This window comes from Dipodomys spectabilis, unplaced genomic scaffold (assembly GCF_019054845.1).
Source record: "Dipodomys spectabilis isolate Male_0828 unplaced genomic scaffold, ASM1905484v1 ptg000009l, whole genome shotgun sequence".
Taxonomy (NCBI): Eukaryota; Metazoa; Chordata; class Mammalia; order Rodentia; family Heteromyidae; genus Dipodomys; species Dipodomys spectabilis.
Window position 1 is genome coordinate 16227191 of NW_024870686.1, and position 19276 is coordinate 16246466.

A 19276-nucleotide genomic window follows, 5' to 3' on the forward strand; every position below is an offset into this window, starting at 1 on the left:
ATATTTTCTTCTTTTAGCATATTATAAGAAATATATTACTTAAAATTTAAGATTAAAAGACTAATGTAATGGATATTTCTACTTCCCACCTATCCAAAACTTAACTCCACATAGTAAGTGAAATTTGATGAGTTCACCTGTGAAACATATATGAACACATATTTATAATAATACCAGCAGTATACAATAAACTCTGACATTGCTAAGTTGCTCAAAACATTTTTCCTGGCATTCAGGAAACAAGTTATTTAATCAGAAGAAAAAGATGGCTATAATCCTTAAGAGTCAATTAGAAATACATCAGATTATTGAACTGCAGTAATTTCATAAAACAACATTGCCATGGAAATTCTTTAGAATATGCATGCTTATTAAAATTCTGAGGTTTCCAAGGAAATTAGAAACGGTTATTGGCCAGGGCTTCGAAAAATCAGAATAATGGTTTCCATTCGGACTGGTGTAGCAGCTGGGCCAAAGGAGTTTCTGTCACAAGGAACTATTTGTAGCCCTACTTGTCTTAGAAAAATAAATATATAGACCCTATATTAGTTCTTTTTATTTTATTCAGCAAAACCATTTTAGTCTTCTACTATACATTTTATTCTTTCCTCCCTACACCTGTCTCAAATGATTCAACATTGAGTTCAACACTGTGCAGCCTGTGGGGTTGGTCTTGATGTGAAATATTTTAAGACACCTCCACAGAAGGTATCTCTTCTTTTCTCAGAGACAGGGTGAGGTATCTGCTTGTCAGATTGTCATTTTCATCTTAGCACAATCATTTCTTTTCTCCTCAAATAGCTAACCTCAAAAATAGGGTAATTAATCTAAAGCCCTTTTCAGAGTTGGAATTTAAAAAAATAAAACACACAGAAAGTGCAACTCTCTATTCCTCCTAAAGCATTTGATGTTTGCTCCCACTTAAATTCTAAGAATGAAACATCTAAAACTAAGCTACATAAATCACCTTTGTTGGGGAGGAAGTCCTAGGGCTTGAACTCAGGGCTTGGGCACTGTCTCTGAGCTTTATTGCTCAAGGTTTTAACACCAGTTTGGGCTTTTTTGATGTCTAATTGGATATAAGAGTTTCATGGACTTTCCTAGCTTTGAACAGTGATCAGGTCTCAGCCTCCTGAGTAGCTAAGATTACAAGCATGAGCCACTAGCACGGAGCTTTAAATTACTGTCTTTTATGTCAGATGCATATTCAGGAAGATTTAAAAATTAAAAGTAGAGGGAAAATTCACCAAGCACACAATTAAAAATACTTCTTTATAAAATCAGACTTCCCCTTCAAGATAGAGATTGGTGCTCCTCAAAGACGAGATTGATACTTGTTCTGGTGGGAAGGAGAGGGCAACTTCCACTTGGTGAATTAAAGGCAGGAATGCTGCTATGGGGTGTTATTCCTCTTATTCTATAACGTATCAGTGAATTAATTATGTGACATTTTATAGACATCTCTTTTCCTCTAATCATCACTTTGAACTATAAGCTGTCAATTGTAATGGGACAGATATTTAGGTTTATCATAACAACAACCTTTTGGCTGCCTACTTCAGATTCAGTAGCTTTGACTTGAGCTGGTCTATGAAGCTTGTGTTTGATTAGACAATAGCTTATCACTGCAGGGGTGGAGGGAGGAAATCTCAACTAAGTGAAATATCTGTTGTGGAATAAAGAGAAAAGAAAGATGCCCAGAAAGCAGAATTCCATCTCAAAGACAACATATGGATAAGTTGAGATGAGATCACTGGGAGATGCGAGAATCCATACAATTTAACCTAGTAGCCAGGATGTGGTGTGGCAGAGCTAGAAGCCCAGCTACTCAGATGGTGGAGGTAGGATCAAGGTTCAAGACCAGCATTGGCAAAGTTAGTGTGAGACTGTATCTGAAAAGCAATCTAAAGCAAAAAGAATAGAACTATGACGCATGTAGCAGAGTACTAAGTATAGATATGAAGCCTTACATTTAATCTCCAGGACTATTAAAAACTAAAAGAAATGAAAAAAGTAAAGAACTCCATGTCTTTTGTCAAGAAAGTATAGGTTATTTTCTGAAGACAGAAAGGTAAGGGGCTGCTTTAAAATATTGGTGAATAAGAATTATGTCCATTTGCCAAACCAAGCATGACTTCCAGTCAGTTGCAGGAGGGGAGAAGTTTTTATCCTGCTGAAGAGCTGAAAATAATGATGATGATGATACTAACGATTAGCTACAAGTAGGATTTGAATCCAGGCCTGCATAGTCCCACAATCCCTCTATATCAGCCCCATTTCTGTTGCTAATAATAGAACACCACAGACTAGATATATTATAAAGGAAAGAGGCTTATTTTGGCTCATAGTTCTGGAGGCACAAGGGACCAGAGGCCACATCCCTCCAAGGTCTTCTTGTTGGCAGAGTCTGGAAGCAGCACACAGCATCACATGTCAAGGAACAGGAAGTGTGTGCGCACATGTTTGTGTGTGTGTGTGTGTATGTGTGTGTGTGTGTGTGTGAATGTTCTAGTCTTTCTCCTTCCTATAACGTCACTAGGATTCAATCACTGGGGCTCAATTCTAATGACCTTGTCTAATCCTAATCAATTCCCAAAGGTTCCGCCTCTAAATGTTGGGTTAAGTGTCCACTGTCTTAATGTCTCCAGGCAGAGATTAACTTCCAATACAAGAAGCTTTGGGGAAGCACACTCAAGCCATTTCCAAACCATGCATCCTTCCTTCTAAATCCATCCTTCTCATTGACTGCATGCATGTCTCTTTCACAATGTGTCACTCACCAGATGCCCCTTGGAGACCTTGTTTCTTTTCATTAGAATCCAGTTGGCTTTTGATTTACGTCATATATGCCCATACCATTTTCCTGCTATGATTCAATCTAACAACTTTGTCTTAGAATAAAGAAGATGCACTTTTAAGTATTTACAGGCATACTTTAATTATCTGCAAGGAAAGCAGGATGCTGGAGCAATATGAAATCACGTGACTATTTACAGCAAAACAAAAATCAACATCCATTTTGAGTGCTTCTAAATTGAGGGTTCTTTGAGCTTGAAGCTTTGGAAAGACACCAGAAAGAGTCATCTATCAGAAGATCTGCTTCTAATCAATGTCTTGAAGGAAAAAAAATCCATATTTTGAGCAACTTGCATTGTAAAGATTTGAAAGTTTCAAGTTTCCATGAAAGTCATACAGTCTTCTTTCAATCAGAAAAATTTTCTAGGTATCAGAAAACTTAGTATGATTAAAATAACCAATGGTTGACTACCTTTTTATCTTCCTTTGTATCTTGTGGTAATAACTATTCCTCCTTCTTAGAAATGATGTTGGATCAGTTCTGACCTCTGTATACACTCATAAATACTGTGTATAATTTGGCTGTAAATACTCCAGGCCTACATTCGAGAGCCATTAGCTTAAGAATGATGCAAGGGATGTCATGTTCTTCTGAGCATGGGCAACCATGGCGATGCTATTGAAGGTGATGAGTCTCTACTACTCTCTTGGCGACAGAAAAGGCCCTGACTTGGCATCACACACAGGGCACTAAAGTAAAGGAAGTACTCAGAAATGAGGTTGAGGTGGCTTTTATGTTTCTAAACTTGGACTCTAAAATACAAAATGAACTACTTGGAATTTCCCAGTAAATATTTGACACACTCAAAAAAGATAAGTAAAGATAAATGTCAACTTGAATTAAGTCATTGGAGTTTAATTGAAAAGTGAACTCCTTCAACTTTTTTCTCATCTTACCACAATCAGACACAGAAAGAGAAATGCATTGGCACTTAGAACAGTTTAACCAGAAATGCTCTCATTTCAAAAGAATGCATATTCAGGTTATCTTAATGTGTATCCTATTTTGAAATATCCTTATATTTAAAATATACCTCAAAATAATCATATATTGCAATACTTTCCCACCACTTAAGACTGTATGTTCTTTCTTCTAAATAATATATAAGCTGACAATAGATTAGCCCCAAAACAACCATATCAATTTATTGGATCAAAAATTATTGAATAGGAAATGCTTTTGTGTCAACTCTTCACATTGAATTTGAGCTCCAAGTTAATTCTTTGGTTTTATTAATGGCTTTGATGCTTAAACTCAGCTTGATACAAATAAAATGACCTACACAGGATTCTTGACCACAATTGTAGAAAGGCTTTGTTTCAACTCTTTACTCCCAGATGATACCTGATAACTGACAGAGAGAGAGAGAGAGAGAGAGAGAGAGAGAGAAAATCTAAGTAAAATTACATCCTTGGGCATGTTGCTACCAAGGCACAACCATCTAACTTCACTGAAAAGTTAAATCACTCAGTCTCTTCTCCCATATACAGTGCATGTGTCTCCCATGTATTTTCTCCATTTTAGGCTAATATATTAGGTGTGTTGCTGCTGAGAGATTGAAATAAATGATTTGAAGGAACTGCTATCTACAAAATAACAAGATACCTGGTAATAGGGAAAATTCTTAAGAAAAATCAAGATGGTAGACGTGTTGCTGTCCCTCCATGAACCACTAGAATAATCTATTGCCACCTGCTTTTAGAGATAAAGGCTAATCTGACCCTTTAGTAAAACATACCCATTGCCATATACATATTAGAATACATATAATGTTGCTTTCTGCATAAATGCTATCCTGAATGAACTAAAGTAAATCTGGCCTCACACAACCTGGGGAAAACCATTCAGATACCCTAATGTACAAAGGATTGCTTTGCTTTGTGGGTTCGGAGTCGTCTGCATTTTATAATCTGTATTGTCAAAGCTTTGGCTCTGCTTCAATCCCGACTCAAGAGAATACTGAAATGCTGTCTTTCAGTAGCATGCAAACACTCTAGGAACTCGATTCCTTCCAGGATACCCTGTATTTGTTATATGAGGACAATCAAAGACATTTTTGCAGAGCAGAACAAAAGATATCCTATTTGCCTTAGTTTAAAATTGTCTAAGACATTCTCTCATTTGTGGATTTGTTAATGGCCTTAGTACATACAAGGGAAACAAAATCACACATTATTTATTAGTTACCCAAGAGGCCTCGGGGTTTCAGGTTCTTCTTAAGAGTTCAGTCACCACAACTCTTCCTTTAACAAATTAGAAAATGTCTTGCTTGATTAGGAAGTTAGTCATTTTACATTTTGACATCTAAAACAATGCCACGTTTGAAAACCTCACAAATTACCCAATAAGAAACAGGATACATCATTTTAAAAATGAAAAGCTCAAGGGTTTGTGACGCCTTGCTTTATTTAGCTCATGTTATTTGATTTTTTTTTGAGCTTCAGATGTTTTGTAAATATATATGTGTGTTTGAATTAAACAACAGTGCTGATCATTATTAATTCTCTAATTTGGTATCAAAAACATGGTCTGATACATTAGCACGTTTTGTGATTCCCATGTTAACTTTCCTTATGTATTGGGTGTTTTCCTGATCAATCAGATTTACTCTAGTGCAAATTCTGTCTTTGGAATTCAGTTTTAAGCAGCAAGTGTTTCCGAGTTCCACAAGGAATGGCCAAGTAGAATTTGGGAAATGTCTTTATAGTCCTATTTATCCCCTCCTGTTTTAGAAGTCATTTGGCTTTGGCCTTGGCCTTGGTCACAGTCATCCCCTGAGACACTTTCCCATGTATTTTCTCCATGTAAGGTTAATACATTAGGAGTGTTGCTACTCAGAAGTTGAAATAAATGATTTGAAGGAACTTTCAGGAAGCTTCATTCTACCCTCCCCCTACCCAACCTTCTTTTCTTCATTGTATCCTTTCCATACAGGCCAGGGGCTACTGAGTCCAGATGTTAGAAAAAGTCCAGATTCTGGAAAAAAAAAAAAGTCAAATTACAACAACAACAAAATAAACCTACACATATTCCTATGTATTTATACACTGAAAAAAAAAAAACAAAAAAATAAAAGTATCTTAATAATATTTCCCTCAATTACTTTTTTTATTTTGGTCCGGTTGTGGAGCCTGAACTCTGGGCTTGAGCACTATCCCTCAGCTCTTCAGCTCAAGGCTAGTGCCCTACCACTTGAGCCACAGCGCCACTTCCGGCTTTTTTCTTTTTTCTTATGTGGTGCTGAGGAATCAAACCCAGGGCCTCAGGCATGCAAGGCAAGCACTCTACCACTGAGCCAACTGAGGGCTGGGAAGGTGGCTCAGTGGTAGAGTGCTTGCCTCAATTACTTTTTAAAGCAAATTGGACTGTGAAATTAATCCATAAGTGTAAGGCATTGACTTCAAAGTACCAGTGTACATTTTACAGTTTTGGTAGAAAATACGTTACAACGATGATTACTTCAGGCTTAAAGAACAAAAACTGATAGGAATGTTTATACAAAAATATGATTTTTCTTTTTATTTTGTGATGCTGGGGTTGGAGCCCATGGCCTCATGCATGTTAGGCACAGAATTTAAAATTTTAAAAGTGAAAATTTGGGCTATGTTTATAACTGTGTGGTACAGTGCTTGCCTAGTGTGTATGAGGACCTCAGTTCAATCCCTAGCATAGGACATGGAGGAAGGAGGGTTGTCAGATAGCGTGGAACAGAGGGCTGGAGGAAGAGGAAGAAGGAAGGAAGGAAGTTTTTCATTTTTATTCATTAATGGTCATTATTTTTTAAAAATATGTTTATGATCATAGGATCAGGAATAATTGAATTTAACTTCAGAAGAGCACTCCTTATTAAACTGAGTCTAAATAATAGTAACTAATAATTTATAGGTATACCAAAAATAAAAGCATTTTTATATCCATATTGTAGTGAACAAATTATGCATCATTTTTTCCCTTACAGGAAACCTGAAGATTTTAATAACAAACCCTCCAAGGTCAAAATGAATACAGGTATGCTATCTCTCTTAGTTTCGGACTTCTTAGCTTTGCTCTCTAAAAATAAGTTTTGCCCTAAATCATTAGCTTAGCACCTGCTAATCCTAAATGTAATACTTAGTTTCTGAGTAGATTGTTAAATGCATTAGTTTATTTCATTATCTTTATATTCCAATTTCATAGCCATGAAAATAAGAATATTTTATTGCTCCCTTTTTCTGTAGTCATGTTTTGAAATTGACTTATAGATGCTAAAAATCTCTTACTTAAAACAGGCTAAGTTCAAAGGTATGTTGCTCCAGTGAATAATATTTTAACTTTCCCAGTCAGCAGATAGAATGCTAAAGCTTCATAGAAAAAGCATTTTAATTAATTCAAATTCTCAATGTAGTTCAGCTATGAGTATTTTAAATGTTTTTAATTAGTTTAACATTCATACCTCTGAATTCTGTTGTATACATTTTAATTGCAAAACTGTCTTGATACATGCATGTACATACAAAGTATAAGTTTTGTTCCACAGTAGAAATATTTTGGTTTATAATTTCACCTTTTCTCCCTTCTTTCCCCTCCCCCCACTTCTTTGCACAGTATTAAGTAACTCAGGAAAATAATGTACTCATTGAAATTCTGTCACTTCTTTTTTAAACAACGCTATTTCCTACCAAGTACTTGTGAAACAGTTGTGTTAGCCAGTTCCTCCTGTACAAGGCAAAAACAATAGCTGAAGATATTCTTTTATACCTCGCCATTTATTTTATCAGGCTGCCCAGAAGCAAGATTAATAGGCTGTCAGTCCTGAATGAGAAGGAGTGGGAGAAGAGCATTAGGATTCCTCAAGATGACCAAAAGTGTGAAAAACTATTCTTATTTTCAAAGAATATCAGCAAGCTATCAGTGCTAAGTTGAAACAGAACAAAATATATTTCTCTTCTACCAATTACAAAACTTTTCACCAATACCTCGACTTTTTGAAATAAGCTCTTTACTAAATATTAATAAAACAGATTTTCTGTTTACTTGATCTGTATCATAAAGCTTCCTAAAACACAAGACATGTTTAACCCAAAGTTCCCCAAACTTCCTTGGCTTACAATGGCAGTGTCTCAGTAATTTTTCTGATAGTTTTTCACACCAAATGAAAAAAATCTCTGGTTATTAAATAGTTTGATGTGAACAACTTAAGCTCCAAATAATCACTTAATAAGCATTTATGTTCTAACAACTTAAGAAACCATTCCACAAAACAATACATGTAAGTTGAAGGAAATATAGTTGCTTTCTTTCATTCTGTATAGCCAGCATTACTTGTGAATGGTATGTATATGCCTGCTGAGCACTGAAAAACTTTACAAGATGTAGAATTGTACATGACAATGTCTGTTTAAATGTATGAAATGACTTTTGCAGTGTCATCATTTTTTTAATATAGCAACCACCAAAAATCCACTTTAACTGAGGTGCCATGTCATTCAAGGAGTAGAGATTTATCCATGATGTGGGACCATGACCCACTTCAAGCCCCTAAATAGGTCATGAAGTACACTATAGATAACCACTGCTTTCCCAACGATCAGAAGTATACCCAGCCTCCTGTGGACTCACAGAGGTGGTCCAGGGAATCTCAGCCTGTACTTCAATCCTCATAACATTTAAACAATGGTTGTGGACCTTGTCATGCTCAGAGTTGTAGAAACAGAAAATGAAATCATTGAGAGTGATGTCAGCTTTTCCTCACCCTCGTTACTCAGCGATTTTAGATCAGTCAGGACCTACTAAGCACCACTGTTCAAAAGCATTCCCTCAGTTTAGCATGCACAGTTGTCTCTCATGGCTATTTTCAGTTTGTCAAGTTTGCCAGAATCCTACTGGTACCTCTCTTGGAGGAGTCAGTTGTAGATTTCTACCTTTTGTATCTTTCTCTTTTTATTCTTACTGTGGTTGAATCATTAGGCTTATTTTATTTAATGTTTCAAATCAAGTTTCTGTTTTAATTGCTTTTAGTATTAAGAAATTACCATGTTAAACAAAGTTTAAGTTATTTTAATATAAAAATAATTCCACCAATTCTAAGATTTAGCAACATATTTGTGAATTTAAGTATAGTTAATTCAAATCGTACTTCCAAGTGTCTTTGCTAATTTCAATTTGCTCATGTCTAAAAAATAACAAACTAGGTAGTTTTCCTGTAAAGTAAAAGCAAAGAACAAAAAGGGACAGCATGTAACAATAACTAATGATTATATTATCATATTTGTGAATATATGATTTGTCTTTGAGTCCTTAAAAAATATCTTCAAAGAGTATCAGCAAAATGAGCTGAGCAAAGTGAAGGGAATGAGGGAAACTATTTCTTGCGCATGTTGTATTACAAAGGAATGTGGGAATGGAATTGGAAACTACTCATAAATAGAACAGTAACCTTTCAGTTTCGGGAGACTTGTCTTCCAAATTTAGAAGTCTAGCCTTCTCACAGTACATAAATTGTGCCTGGTAGTTTGTTTGGGTTTACATGCAATTCATAGTTCATATTGTTCATTTGTAAATTTGGTTTTAACAGAAGGTCATTCAATACTGTAATATATAATGCTGTCCCTAATTTTGAATAAGCTAATAATTCCATATCTATTAGAAGACATGAAGATTCATACGTATTCATGAAGTATTTACATTCATGTGAATCTTGTACATCAAATGTATCATAACTAAGCTAATAACTACTAGCTAATAACTTTCACTTCAATAATGAATTCGATCAAGGTGACTCATTTGTGATTATATTCAAATATCTGATTGGTAAAAAAAAAAAAAAAAACAAAAAAAAAACAGGAAAATCTAAATGATATGTACAAAGTGTACTTTCCTATAGCTCTGAATCCTGAAACATAGATAAGATATATTAATCTAGAAGCTACTGGCATTGTTTATTGATTCGGCATGCATCAAATTCAAATGTATAAACACACTTGAGTTCTATGTCTGAGTTTTCATTGCAAAGAAACCATTGAGTGTTGAATATAGTTTGTTCTTTATTGTATTGACATCTATTTCAAAGACAGACTTCTGTTTTGGTTTTCCTTTGCTGGTTTTACTTTTGGGGGGGGATGAGATGTGCAGATGCAGTTTAGGGTTACTAATTCTGACTTCATCTTTCTCATGAACATCTGGCACATTTCACTTAAATGCATGATATTGCATGTGCTTTCTGTTGCCTTGGCCTGTGCTATATTGTGTTTTTGCTTCCAGATAGCGGTGGGTGTGCTCGCAAACGTGCCGCCATGTCTGTTACATTAACATCTGTGAAGAGAGTTCAAAGTTCTCCAAACCTATTGGCTGCAGGTATAATACCACTAACTCACAGAATGTCACACCTAAATGGCTTTACCTGACCTCTCTCTTTTTCCAAAATTTGCCTGTTTGGATGACTACAGTGTGTGTAAATACCTTTCAAATGCCCCCTCTCCCCACTTACCTTATTTTTCTTTTCCCAGGAATAGCTTCTATCTCCCCTGGTTTTGCTCTAAAAATAGGAAGTCAGACGAAACTGATATAATGTTAAAAAAAATTTTTAATCTAATTGAAAGGAGTCACTTGCCAGAAATACGTTAATTAACTCAAATGCTAATGACTAAATTTTTATCTCATTATCTAAAATAACTTGAGACTTTGTTAAGAAAACACAATACAAGAAGGTAAGAGCAATTTGCTCACATTATAAACAAAACACTAGAAAGACTAACATTTTAGAGTCCAATCTGCAAAGATACTTTTTTGTGTGTGTGCTAGTCCTGGGAACTGAACTCAGGGCTTGAACTCAGGGCCTGGATGCTATCCCTGAGATTTTTTTTTTTTTTTTGCTCAAGGCTAGCACTCTACTACTCTATCATAGCTCCACTTCAAACTTTACTTGATAGCTAATTGGAAATAAAATCTCATGGACTTTCCCGCCCAGGCTGGCATCAAACCACTATCCTCAGGTCTCAGCCTCCTGAGTAGCTAGGATTATAGGTATAAGCCACCAGAACCTGGCTCTTTTCATATGTTTTTTTTTTTTTTTTGTCGGTCGTGGGGCTTGAACTCTGGGCCTGGGCGCTGTCCCTCAGCTCTTCAGCTCAAGATGAGCGCTCTGCCACTTGAGCTACAGCACCACTTCCGGTTTTCTGGTGGTTTATTGGAGATAGGAGTCTCACAGTCTTTCCTGCCCGGGCTGGCTTTGAACCGCGATCCTCAGATCTTAGCCTCCTGAGTAGCTAGGATTACAGGCGTGAGCCACCAGCGCCCGGCACATATGTTTTTAAACATAGTAAAATCTTGAACAGTATAGATTAACATTCCCACAGATAAAAATACATTTTTATTTTGTTTGTTTGTTTGTTTGTTTGTTTATTTAGCCAGTCCTGGGGCTTGAACTCAGGGCTTTGGCACTGTCCTTAACCTGCTTTTGCTCAAGGCTAACACTCTACCACTTGAGCCACAGAACCACTTCTGGCTTTTTCTGTGTATGTGGTACTGAGGAATAGAGCCCAGGCAAGCACTCCACCACTAAGCCACCCTCCCAGACCCCAAAATACATTGTAGAAAGGAATTGAGGATGTGCCATTTCTACCTTCAGTAAAGTAGGTCTCTTTTACAAGATCTCCTGCTCAATGAAGGCAATACCTATACCTACAGATATCGCCTTTACTGCACAGGGACTTTAGTTATAAAGCCCAGCCAGCCTCTCCTTAGATCCTGAATAAAATACCCAGACTACTTGGTGGCTTTCGGTTGGTTTTATTACTGAGTTTTGAGTTGCACTTTATGGTTTCCTTGGTTTTTGTTTTTAAGATTAATGAGTTTTGGAACAGAAGTAGGAAAGAAATAGAGAATTTTAAAATAATTTCAATTCTCAGCCTGTTTTCTCAGACTTTGGCATATATACATTTACTAGCAGATTACATATTTAAGGTGATTTTGGCTTTAAAACTACTTGATCCCCAACTTACCCAGCTTTGTTGGGATAAAAACAAAAACAGGCTTCCAAGAATTCCACTTCCATTTCACCACCTCTAGTCCACAAGTGATTTCAATGACCAATGTTCTGTAATATATTAAGTTTAAATAAATGTAAGTTGCATTGCAGTGCATGTACAATGATTTCATTTTGGTTGAAAAATATTTACTCATGTGTGTATGAATATGTAAAGATGTTAGAAAAACTACAGACATGCTTACATTGAAAACCTCAGGGAAATGAGGATAAAGGGAAGTAGGAAAATATAAAGCCCAGGCCATCATATATTGGAATTCCTATGCCATGAATATCATTGACATTTCAACCAAGTAAATGGACCAGTCATGCACATGTTAGGGAATGACATCACTTTTACCATGCAGATTTGCCATCCTGAATCAACATAATCATCAAAAGAGAATATGAAGTTATGCTAGAGATTGCCCTTTTGGATACTTAAAACTAGAATAGGAGAAATTTCATATTATTTACCTTATTAGAACAGAAGTAATGCTTTACTATCAAGATAGGAATTTGATGTATTCCAGAAATAGGAAATATTCTTCAGCAACAAGAGTATCTACTGGCTCTGGGTTATTTTAATTTTTTTATCACTAGGACTATGATTCACAGAGAATGATTTCTCCTGCATTTTGGATCTAATTTTTAAAACAGGACTTTTTGGTATCTATTAGACAGGTCTTTTTCAAGTAAGTTTTAATTACAATTTCAAAAAATAAGTTATCATCTTTTCTGCCTAATTTCATTCTGTAGTCACATTATTATTATTATTATTATTATTATTATTATTATTATTATTGTCAATCATGGGGCCTTGAGCTCTTTATGCTAGTGCTCTACCACTTTGATCCACAGTGCCACTTCTCATAGTCACTTTTATCAGAACTTATTTAGCCAGATTCAATGTTAGTTGAAAGGGAATTAATAAATATTTATCAAAGTTGATATGGCTGACATACAACAGACTGTATATAGGGGTTAGACTCCCTCCAGAAAAGGTTCCAAGCCTTCTGTGTTCCCTTGCCTACTAGAAAGTCGACTGGGGGGCCAGTCTTGTCCTCTTACTTCCATTTATAAGAGGTTGTATCCACTAGATAATTCATCATAACACAGACCAATATGCCAAAACTATGAAGAACCAAAACAAGAACCGTTAGATAAACAATTGGAGTACATTTCATCTCACAAAAAATATGACAGTCAGATAGTGTTGGTAAGGGTGCTATATCTCACATGGTGACAAGGCCACTGTGAGGAACAGGGTCCTGACACTACCATTGGACTGGCTCATGCCCTTAAGGAAACTTGTGGTTTGTGTCTCAAGTTTCCTTCCTTAGGGGGAAAAATGGAATTTTCCATTTTCCTGCCTCTGTGAGAATTTTATTATTCTCTGAGATTAAAATAGACTTTCTATTCTCAAGCAAGTAATTATAAATAATTAGTATTAATGCTGTCCTTTTGGTTTTCCTTTCTTCAGCCTCCATATTTGTTTTTTTGTCCACGCTGTGTGGCACCTGAGCAGTCATTAAATCTCTCCCCTTGAGTGCCCAAGAGCAGAATTCTAATAATGCTCTACATTATTTAATAGTGTCTATTTGCTTTATAGACTCTTAATTCTCATATAATAAAGTTATCAGGTATAATAAACAATGAGAATTTGTTAGTCACCTGAGCTGAAGTCATGGTAAGGTGCTCAGTACTGATTTGCGTGTATTTTTTTATTTCTTTAATTGGAAAATAAAGTCTCAAATATTTTATCTAAAATTGAACATTTGGAGCTTTGTTTGGAGGTATACACCTGTAATTCCAGCTGCTTAGGAAGTAAGGATAGGAAAATCACATTTCAAGGTCAGCCCAGGAAAAATTAACCTGGTGCCTTAAAAGCAAAAGAGTAGATATGTAGTTTACGCTTGTTTAACAAGCTCAAGGCTGAGTTCAAACTCCAATAATGAAAAGAAAATAAGTAAGCAAATACTTTAATACTTGTATTTCTTTACCCACTTTTTTTGGTTAAGAAAATTTTTGTGGTTTTATTGTATCACGAGGCATTTGAAACATCTGAACAAATCAGTATCTGGGCGGTGAGACAGCTGCTTTCTCCTTCACTTCTTGTCAGTAGATTAAAAAAAAAAAAAAAGACAACCTTTTGCATTACTTAAGGCTTTCCAAGGCATGCGCTAGTACAACACAAACGTCTCTTGTCAGATGCAACTAATCTAACATCCAAACATCATGCACAACACCTTGGTGGGGGGGTAGAGCACTGCACCTACCCCCACTTCGGCCCTGCTTGTTTGTGTATGATATGTGGAGGATCTGGAGGAGTTTGATAGTATCAGAAAAAGGAGGGAGGAGGAAACAGCATGAGTAAGTGGTCAGGAGGAGGTCAGCCAAAGTTGTGCAGGGCAAGCCTGCACATGTCATTGGTGCAAACCCAAGCATCATTGATGTTCTTTAATAGAAACATCTGGTGGAACCCCGTGATGGGGTCTTCATCAGCCTTGAGCTGTCCCACAACCTTACTGATGATACAGCTATCTGGCGTGGGCTGATGATCCTGTGCTGTGATACTGTGCTGGATTTTCTGGAACGGAAAGCTAGACAACTATACAATGGCAGCTTTTCCCTGGAACTACTATCCTTCCCATGTAAGGCATGATGCATCGACACAAATTGCGCCTAGTTGGGTTCTGTCATTATCAAACAACTGGTAGTAAGGTTGGATGAAGCTGGATCCAGTCTGCTCCCAAATTGGCTTGTCTCCCATCCTGGAGTCACCCAGCCTCGCTGAGACCCGAGGGGCTGGTACGATGGCGGCAGCCTCTTTACCCATTTTTATGATTCCAAATTTATGTGTTTGAACTTCAAAATCATTATTGGAGAAGCATTAGAAGGAAAACAAAGAATGATTGAAATAATAGCAATTTTTAAATGGTCCCAAGGAATACATAAAGGAAGCCAGGGCATTAAACTAAATGACTCCTACAATTCTTTCCAAATTTGAGGCTATCTACATCTACATGAAGTGAGTCAGATGATATAACAGAACTCAGAAATATAAACAGATTACCTCAAAAAGGCATATAGATGACTCTTAAATCTACAATCTTAATAAAACTGATAATTAATATATGATGAGGCAATTCCTAACCACATTACCAAATGGAATTTCTTTTCCATATGCAACTAGATTTTAGCTCTTTCATGTTTGAGTAAAAATGACTTGTGAAGGCTGGGAAGGTGGCTCAGTGGTAGAGTGCTTGCCTTGCATGCATGAGGCCCTGGGTTCAATTCCTCAGTATCACATAAGCAGGCTCAAGTGGTAGAGCGCTAGCCTTGAGCTGAAGAGCTTAAGGACAGCATCCAGGCTCAGAGTTCAGGTCCCATGACTGACACCAAAAAAAAATGACTTTTAAAAGATGACAAGCAATCCTAAAAGTCTAGAAAGTAGTTTGGAAATACCATATAATGTAGTAGTTACATTTTTTCCCTTGTGAAAAGATAAAGTACAAACTAAAAGACTCTAACACTGGAATTAAGTATAGTTAGTAACATAATGTTATAAGAACATCCATTGTTTACAAACCAAGTTCCTTTTTAATCCTTTAATTTTATATTCAGAAATTCATGTATTCACCTTGGGTAAGAATAAGCTTAAAATTACATGGTTGCAATATTATTGAGGGGGGAAAATAGTGTTTGATACACGAGTTAATTACATGCTATAGGTATTTAATAAATGATACCCTCACTGAAGTCAAAGCTAGGGCACAAACCTCTCATTAATATATTTAATGTACCGGGTTTTAAAACTGAGATAGCATCTCCACAAACAGTGCATGTGGCCCTTTGCCAAGTACTTTTACTGCAGTGTCATTTGTTTTTCCCTTATGTTCATTTCAACTGCTTTTGTTTTTTCAGGGCGAGATTCTCAGTCTCCAGACTCAGGTACAGAAAAGATATTCTGAATAACTATTACATTTATTGTGAAGATTTGTTTTTTGCTGTATTCACCATCACACATTGATCTCATATGAAACTCAAGTTTCAAACATTGTGATGCATATTACATTAAATTTTAGTAGAAAACTTTATCTTTTGAAAATTTAATTTTCTTTATAAATGTTGAAGTGAATGTAGATTTTTGTGTGTGTGTGTCCAATTTGTTTTTCCTTAATAAAAGCTTGGAGAGCTTACAATGATGGAAGCCCAGAGGCATTGAATGGAGATGGTACATATTCCTCTCTTGCAGCCAAAGGCTTTAGAAGCGTTCGTCCAAACCTACAAGATAAAAGATCACCAACCCAGGTAATCCTACATGCTTGTGTCTACTGTGTGGTTATTAAACTACTGCTTTGGAGATTCTTTCTCAGCAATGTCTTTCTTAGTGTTTTGTTTTAAATATATTTTTGCTTTTGTATTTTGTTGTTGTTGGCCAGATTTGGATTTCGAATATTGAAATGTTGAATATTGAATATTGATATGTTCTTCTGTTGTTTGGGCTTTTTCTCCCCCAATTAACCTCAGAAAGTGGCAGTTTTCAGCATAATATTTAGAATCTGTTCTAATTCTTAAAAAGCTGACAACTAATGCTTTGGAGTACAAAGCCAGCAATAACTATATTGTGCATTCTATAGCTATGTCCTATATAACGGTTAGGATGTTAATTAATGGGACTCTCTGGATTGGAGATGTGAGTTACACTGTGCCTCACTCAGGAAAAATTGTTATAAAAATAATATAAATAAACCATAAGCTCCAAGAAAATATATTAACATCATTTCCCAGGAGGTGAGTGGAGCCAAAGTTTATAGTATATTCTAAAATAAAACAAAACAAACTTTTTCCTGAAAGGGTAACTATTGCTATTAAGTTAAAATGCATTCTTAATGGGAAAGGAAAGGAAATGCAGCCAGCTTAATACATAGCAAAATATGAAACTATAACATTGCTTTATCTTTAAGTATACCATTAGCACTGGTTTCTTCCATGACTAACTTTGACTTTCTCTCCATTTTTCCTTCAACATATTTTCTGGACACTTTTGACCATCTAGGAACCCTTCCTACCAATCAGAAAAGAGAGTTTTTGTAGGTCCTTGCTAACCAGTCATACAAAGGGTGACATCTTAGACTCATTCGTAACTGATGCACCAACTCCCTCCTGTACAGAGTACCTTACGAACCAAAAACCTCTTCAGGGAACCATGCCTTCTAATGAAGATTCTAGCCAGACAATCATATATTCAGAAGAATCCAACACCACTGTGTCATATACACAGAAAATCACTAATCCACGACCAGTAGATCCTATACCAGCAACTGAAAATACCCTGTATCTCCAGGAGGAATACATGCAAGATTCTCAAACTCGGAGAATTTCTGCCTTGAAACTAACCCATAACCAGGATGTAGGAAGTAGTACTCCACAATTTCCCAAACCTGTTGAAGGGTCATCCTTTCCCAATGATCCTTGCTTACCGCCCTCTACCTCAGTGCCTGAGATACACACAGCATCTCTATCCATTCAGATAGCTCCCCACTCAGGACACAATCCTGAAAGCCACAGACAGCTACCTGAGCTTTCTCCAGAGACTCCAAAGACACCTCCTTCTCAAGCGAGACCAAAGTCTGCAGATACTACAGCCTCTCAGTCCTCAGACTACCCACTGGTACCTTATGTTTTCCAATCTCTTCTTCTATGTGTATGGTAGAGACCCTAACTCCTTTGGTTTGGGCGACTTATGTAACCTCCTGCTTCATTAGTTTCCAGACATGAAGGGAAAGGAGAACGAAACCATCTTATAATTTTAAACATAACCAAATTCGTCAGCAAGTTTTTAAAATCTCTTTTACATGAAATAAATACACACAGATCTTTTGTCCAGAATTTGTGTTCTGCAAGTTTCTTCCTTCAAAATATTTATTGAAAGCCCTTATTGCATGAATAATCGCGTCAGAAACTGAGACCAATTCAATACTTAAATTACTTTCAGGTTTTCAAGAGGTCATAAAACGTCTAGGTTTCCTATAAGACCTTCTGGTTGCTAGAGGCACTTTATTTAAAGGTGTGAGATCTTTTCAAATAATTGTCCATTCTAATATGATTGGGTAGAAGACATTTATCTTAATTTTAAGCAGAGTGTGCCTTTGGGGCTCACTATTCAGTTTCACTGAAACTTATCCAGTTCACCTCTGCAGATAGTACACTGATCAAACGCTTTTCTATCATAGCATCATTCTTTTGACATTATCTGTTTCAAAGAGACATATGGCCTTCTTATCAGCTTCTCCACTAAATAATGCAAGAGAGTAAGCTTTAAGGATAAACTACAGATTTTAATTCAGGCTCATTCACTGGCTGTGTGATGTGCCCTTCACAGTAAGTTCTCTGTGAGCCTAAACCATGAAATGAGATATTCATTAATCCTTCATTTCTAGCAAGACTATAAAGCTATTAGATGTCAGCTACCCAAGACAGAGCCAACACTCAGTAAACAAGAGCCACTAAAAAAGATACGATTATAACACAACAGTACTACTGATAGTATAAAAAGTACTTGTACCAAAATAAAAAGTTTGTATACCACTATTTCCTACAGCTGATGTATGAAATATCATCCAGAATATATTCTAGAGAGAGAGATTTTTTTAAATATAGAAAACAGATATCTGATTGACACTAGATCTCTATCACTTGCCCATAATGGAGAAAACTTAAACATGGATGATTTGTAAGTTAAAAGAAAAGTGGATGTTTTATTATCTCTTAAAGTACTACCTTCATTAGCAAACCATAAGTTGTAAAATTCATTTGGTAGAGAATTTTGTAATTAAGGTAAAATTTTCTGAGAACCCTGATGAAATAAGTAAACAACAACAATAATAATGGCAGCTGATAAAGACAATAACATACATTTTACTATATGCAAGTATTGTTTCAATGTATATATACTATATATACACCTAGCTGTATATATAGTATATACTATATATAGTATATACTATATATATTATGTATTTTGTTAGATGTTGTATATTATATACACATTGTATATAATGTATTATATAAAATTACATACAAAATTTCCATACTCCCCATGAGGTAGGAATTGTGATTACCATCCCTATTTTAAAGAGAAGGGAACTGAGGCACCAAAACAAATCGATTCACAACATTCAGCTGGCAGGGAGTAAGTCAGAATATAAACTCAGTGACCACAAGGCGTATCCTCTAGGCTAGTGGTCATTATGAAATGGGCAGTCACGGAAAACAAGGAGACACAAGCCATGACACAATGGGGATTAAGGCAGATATACATGGGGGAATCCCAGCAAGGGCTGAGGGAGCAAAATCAACCTGAGACTTTACAGATGGGCCTGAAATAGGGGAAAACTACGGCTCACCTGTCA

General features: G+C 36.1%; 1 protein-coding gene and 1 pseudogene across 1 annotated transcript in view; one reads left to right on the top strand and one right to left on the bottom strand.

Moving 5' to 3' along the window:
- Sorbs2 (sorbin and SH3 domain containing 2) overlaps positions 1 to 19276 on the top strand; it is a 134127-nt gene that overhangs the window by 32346 nt on the left and 82505 nt on the right. Inside the window, exons 2-5 of the mRNA XM_042700277.1 lie at positions 6816 to 6865; positions 10097 to 10189; positions 15786 to 15812; positions 16048 to 16172. Of these exons, the coding sequence (XP_042556211.1) occupies positions 6856 to 6865; positions 10097 to 10189; positions 15786 to 15812; positions 16048 to 16172 (255 nt within the window). The 5' untranslated portion in view covers positions 6816 to 6855. The remainder of the gene's footprint in view (positions 1 to 6815; positions 6866 to 10096; positions 10190 to 15785; positions 15813 to 16047; positions 16173 to 19276) is intronic.
- LOC122125737 lies at positions 14101 to 14631 on the bottom strand (annotated as a pseudogene).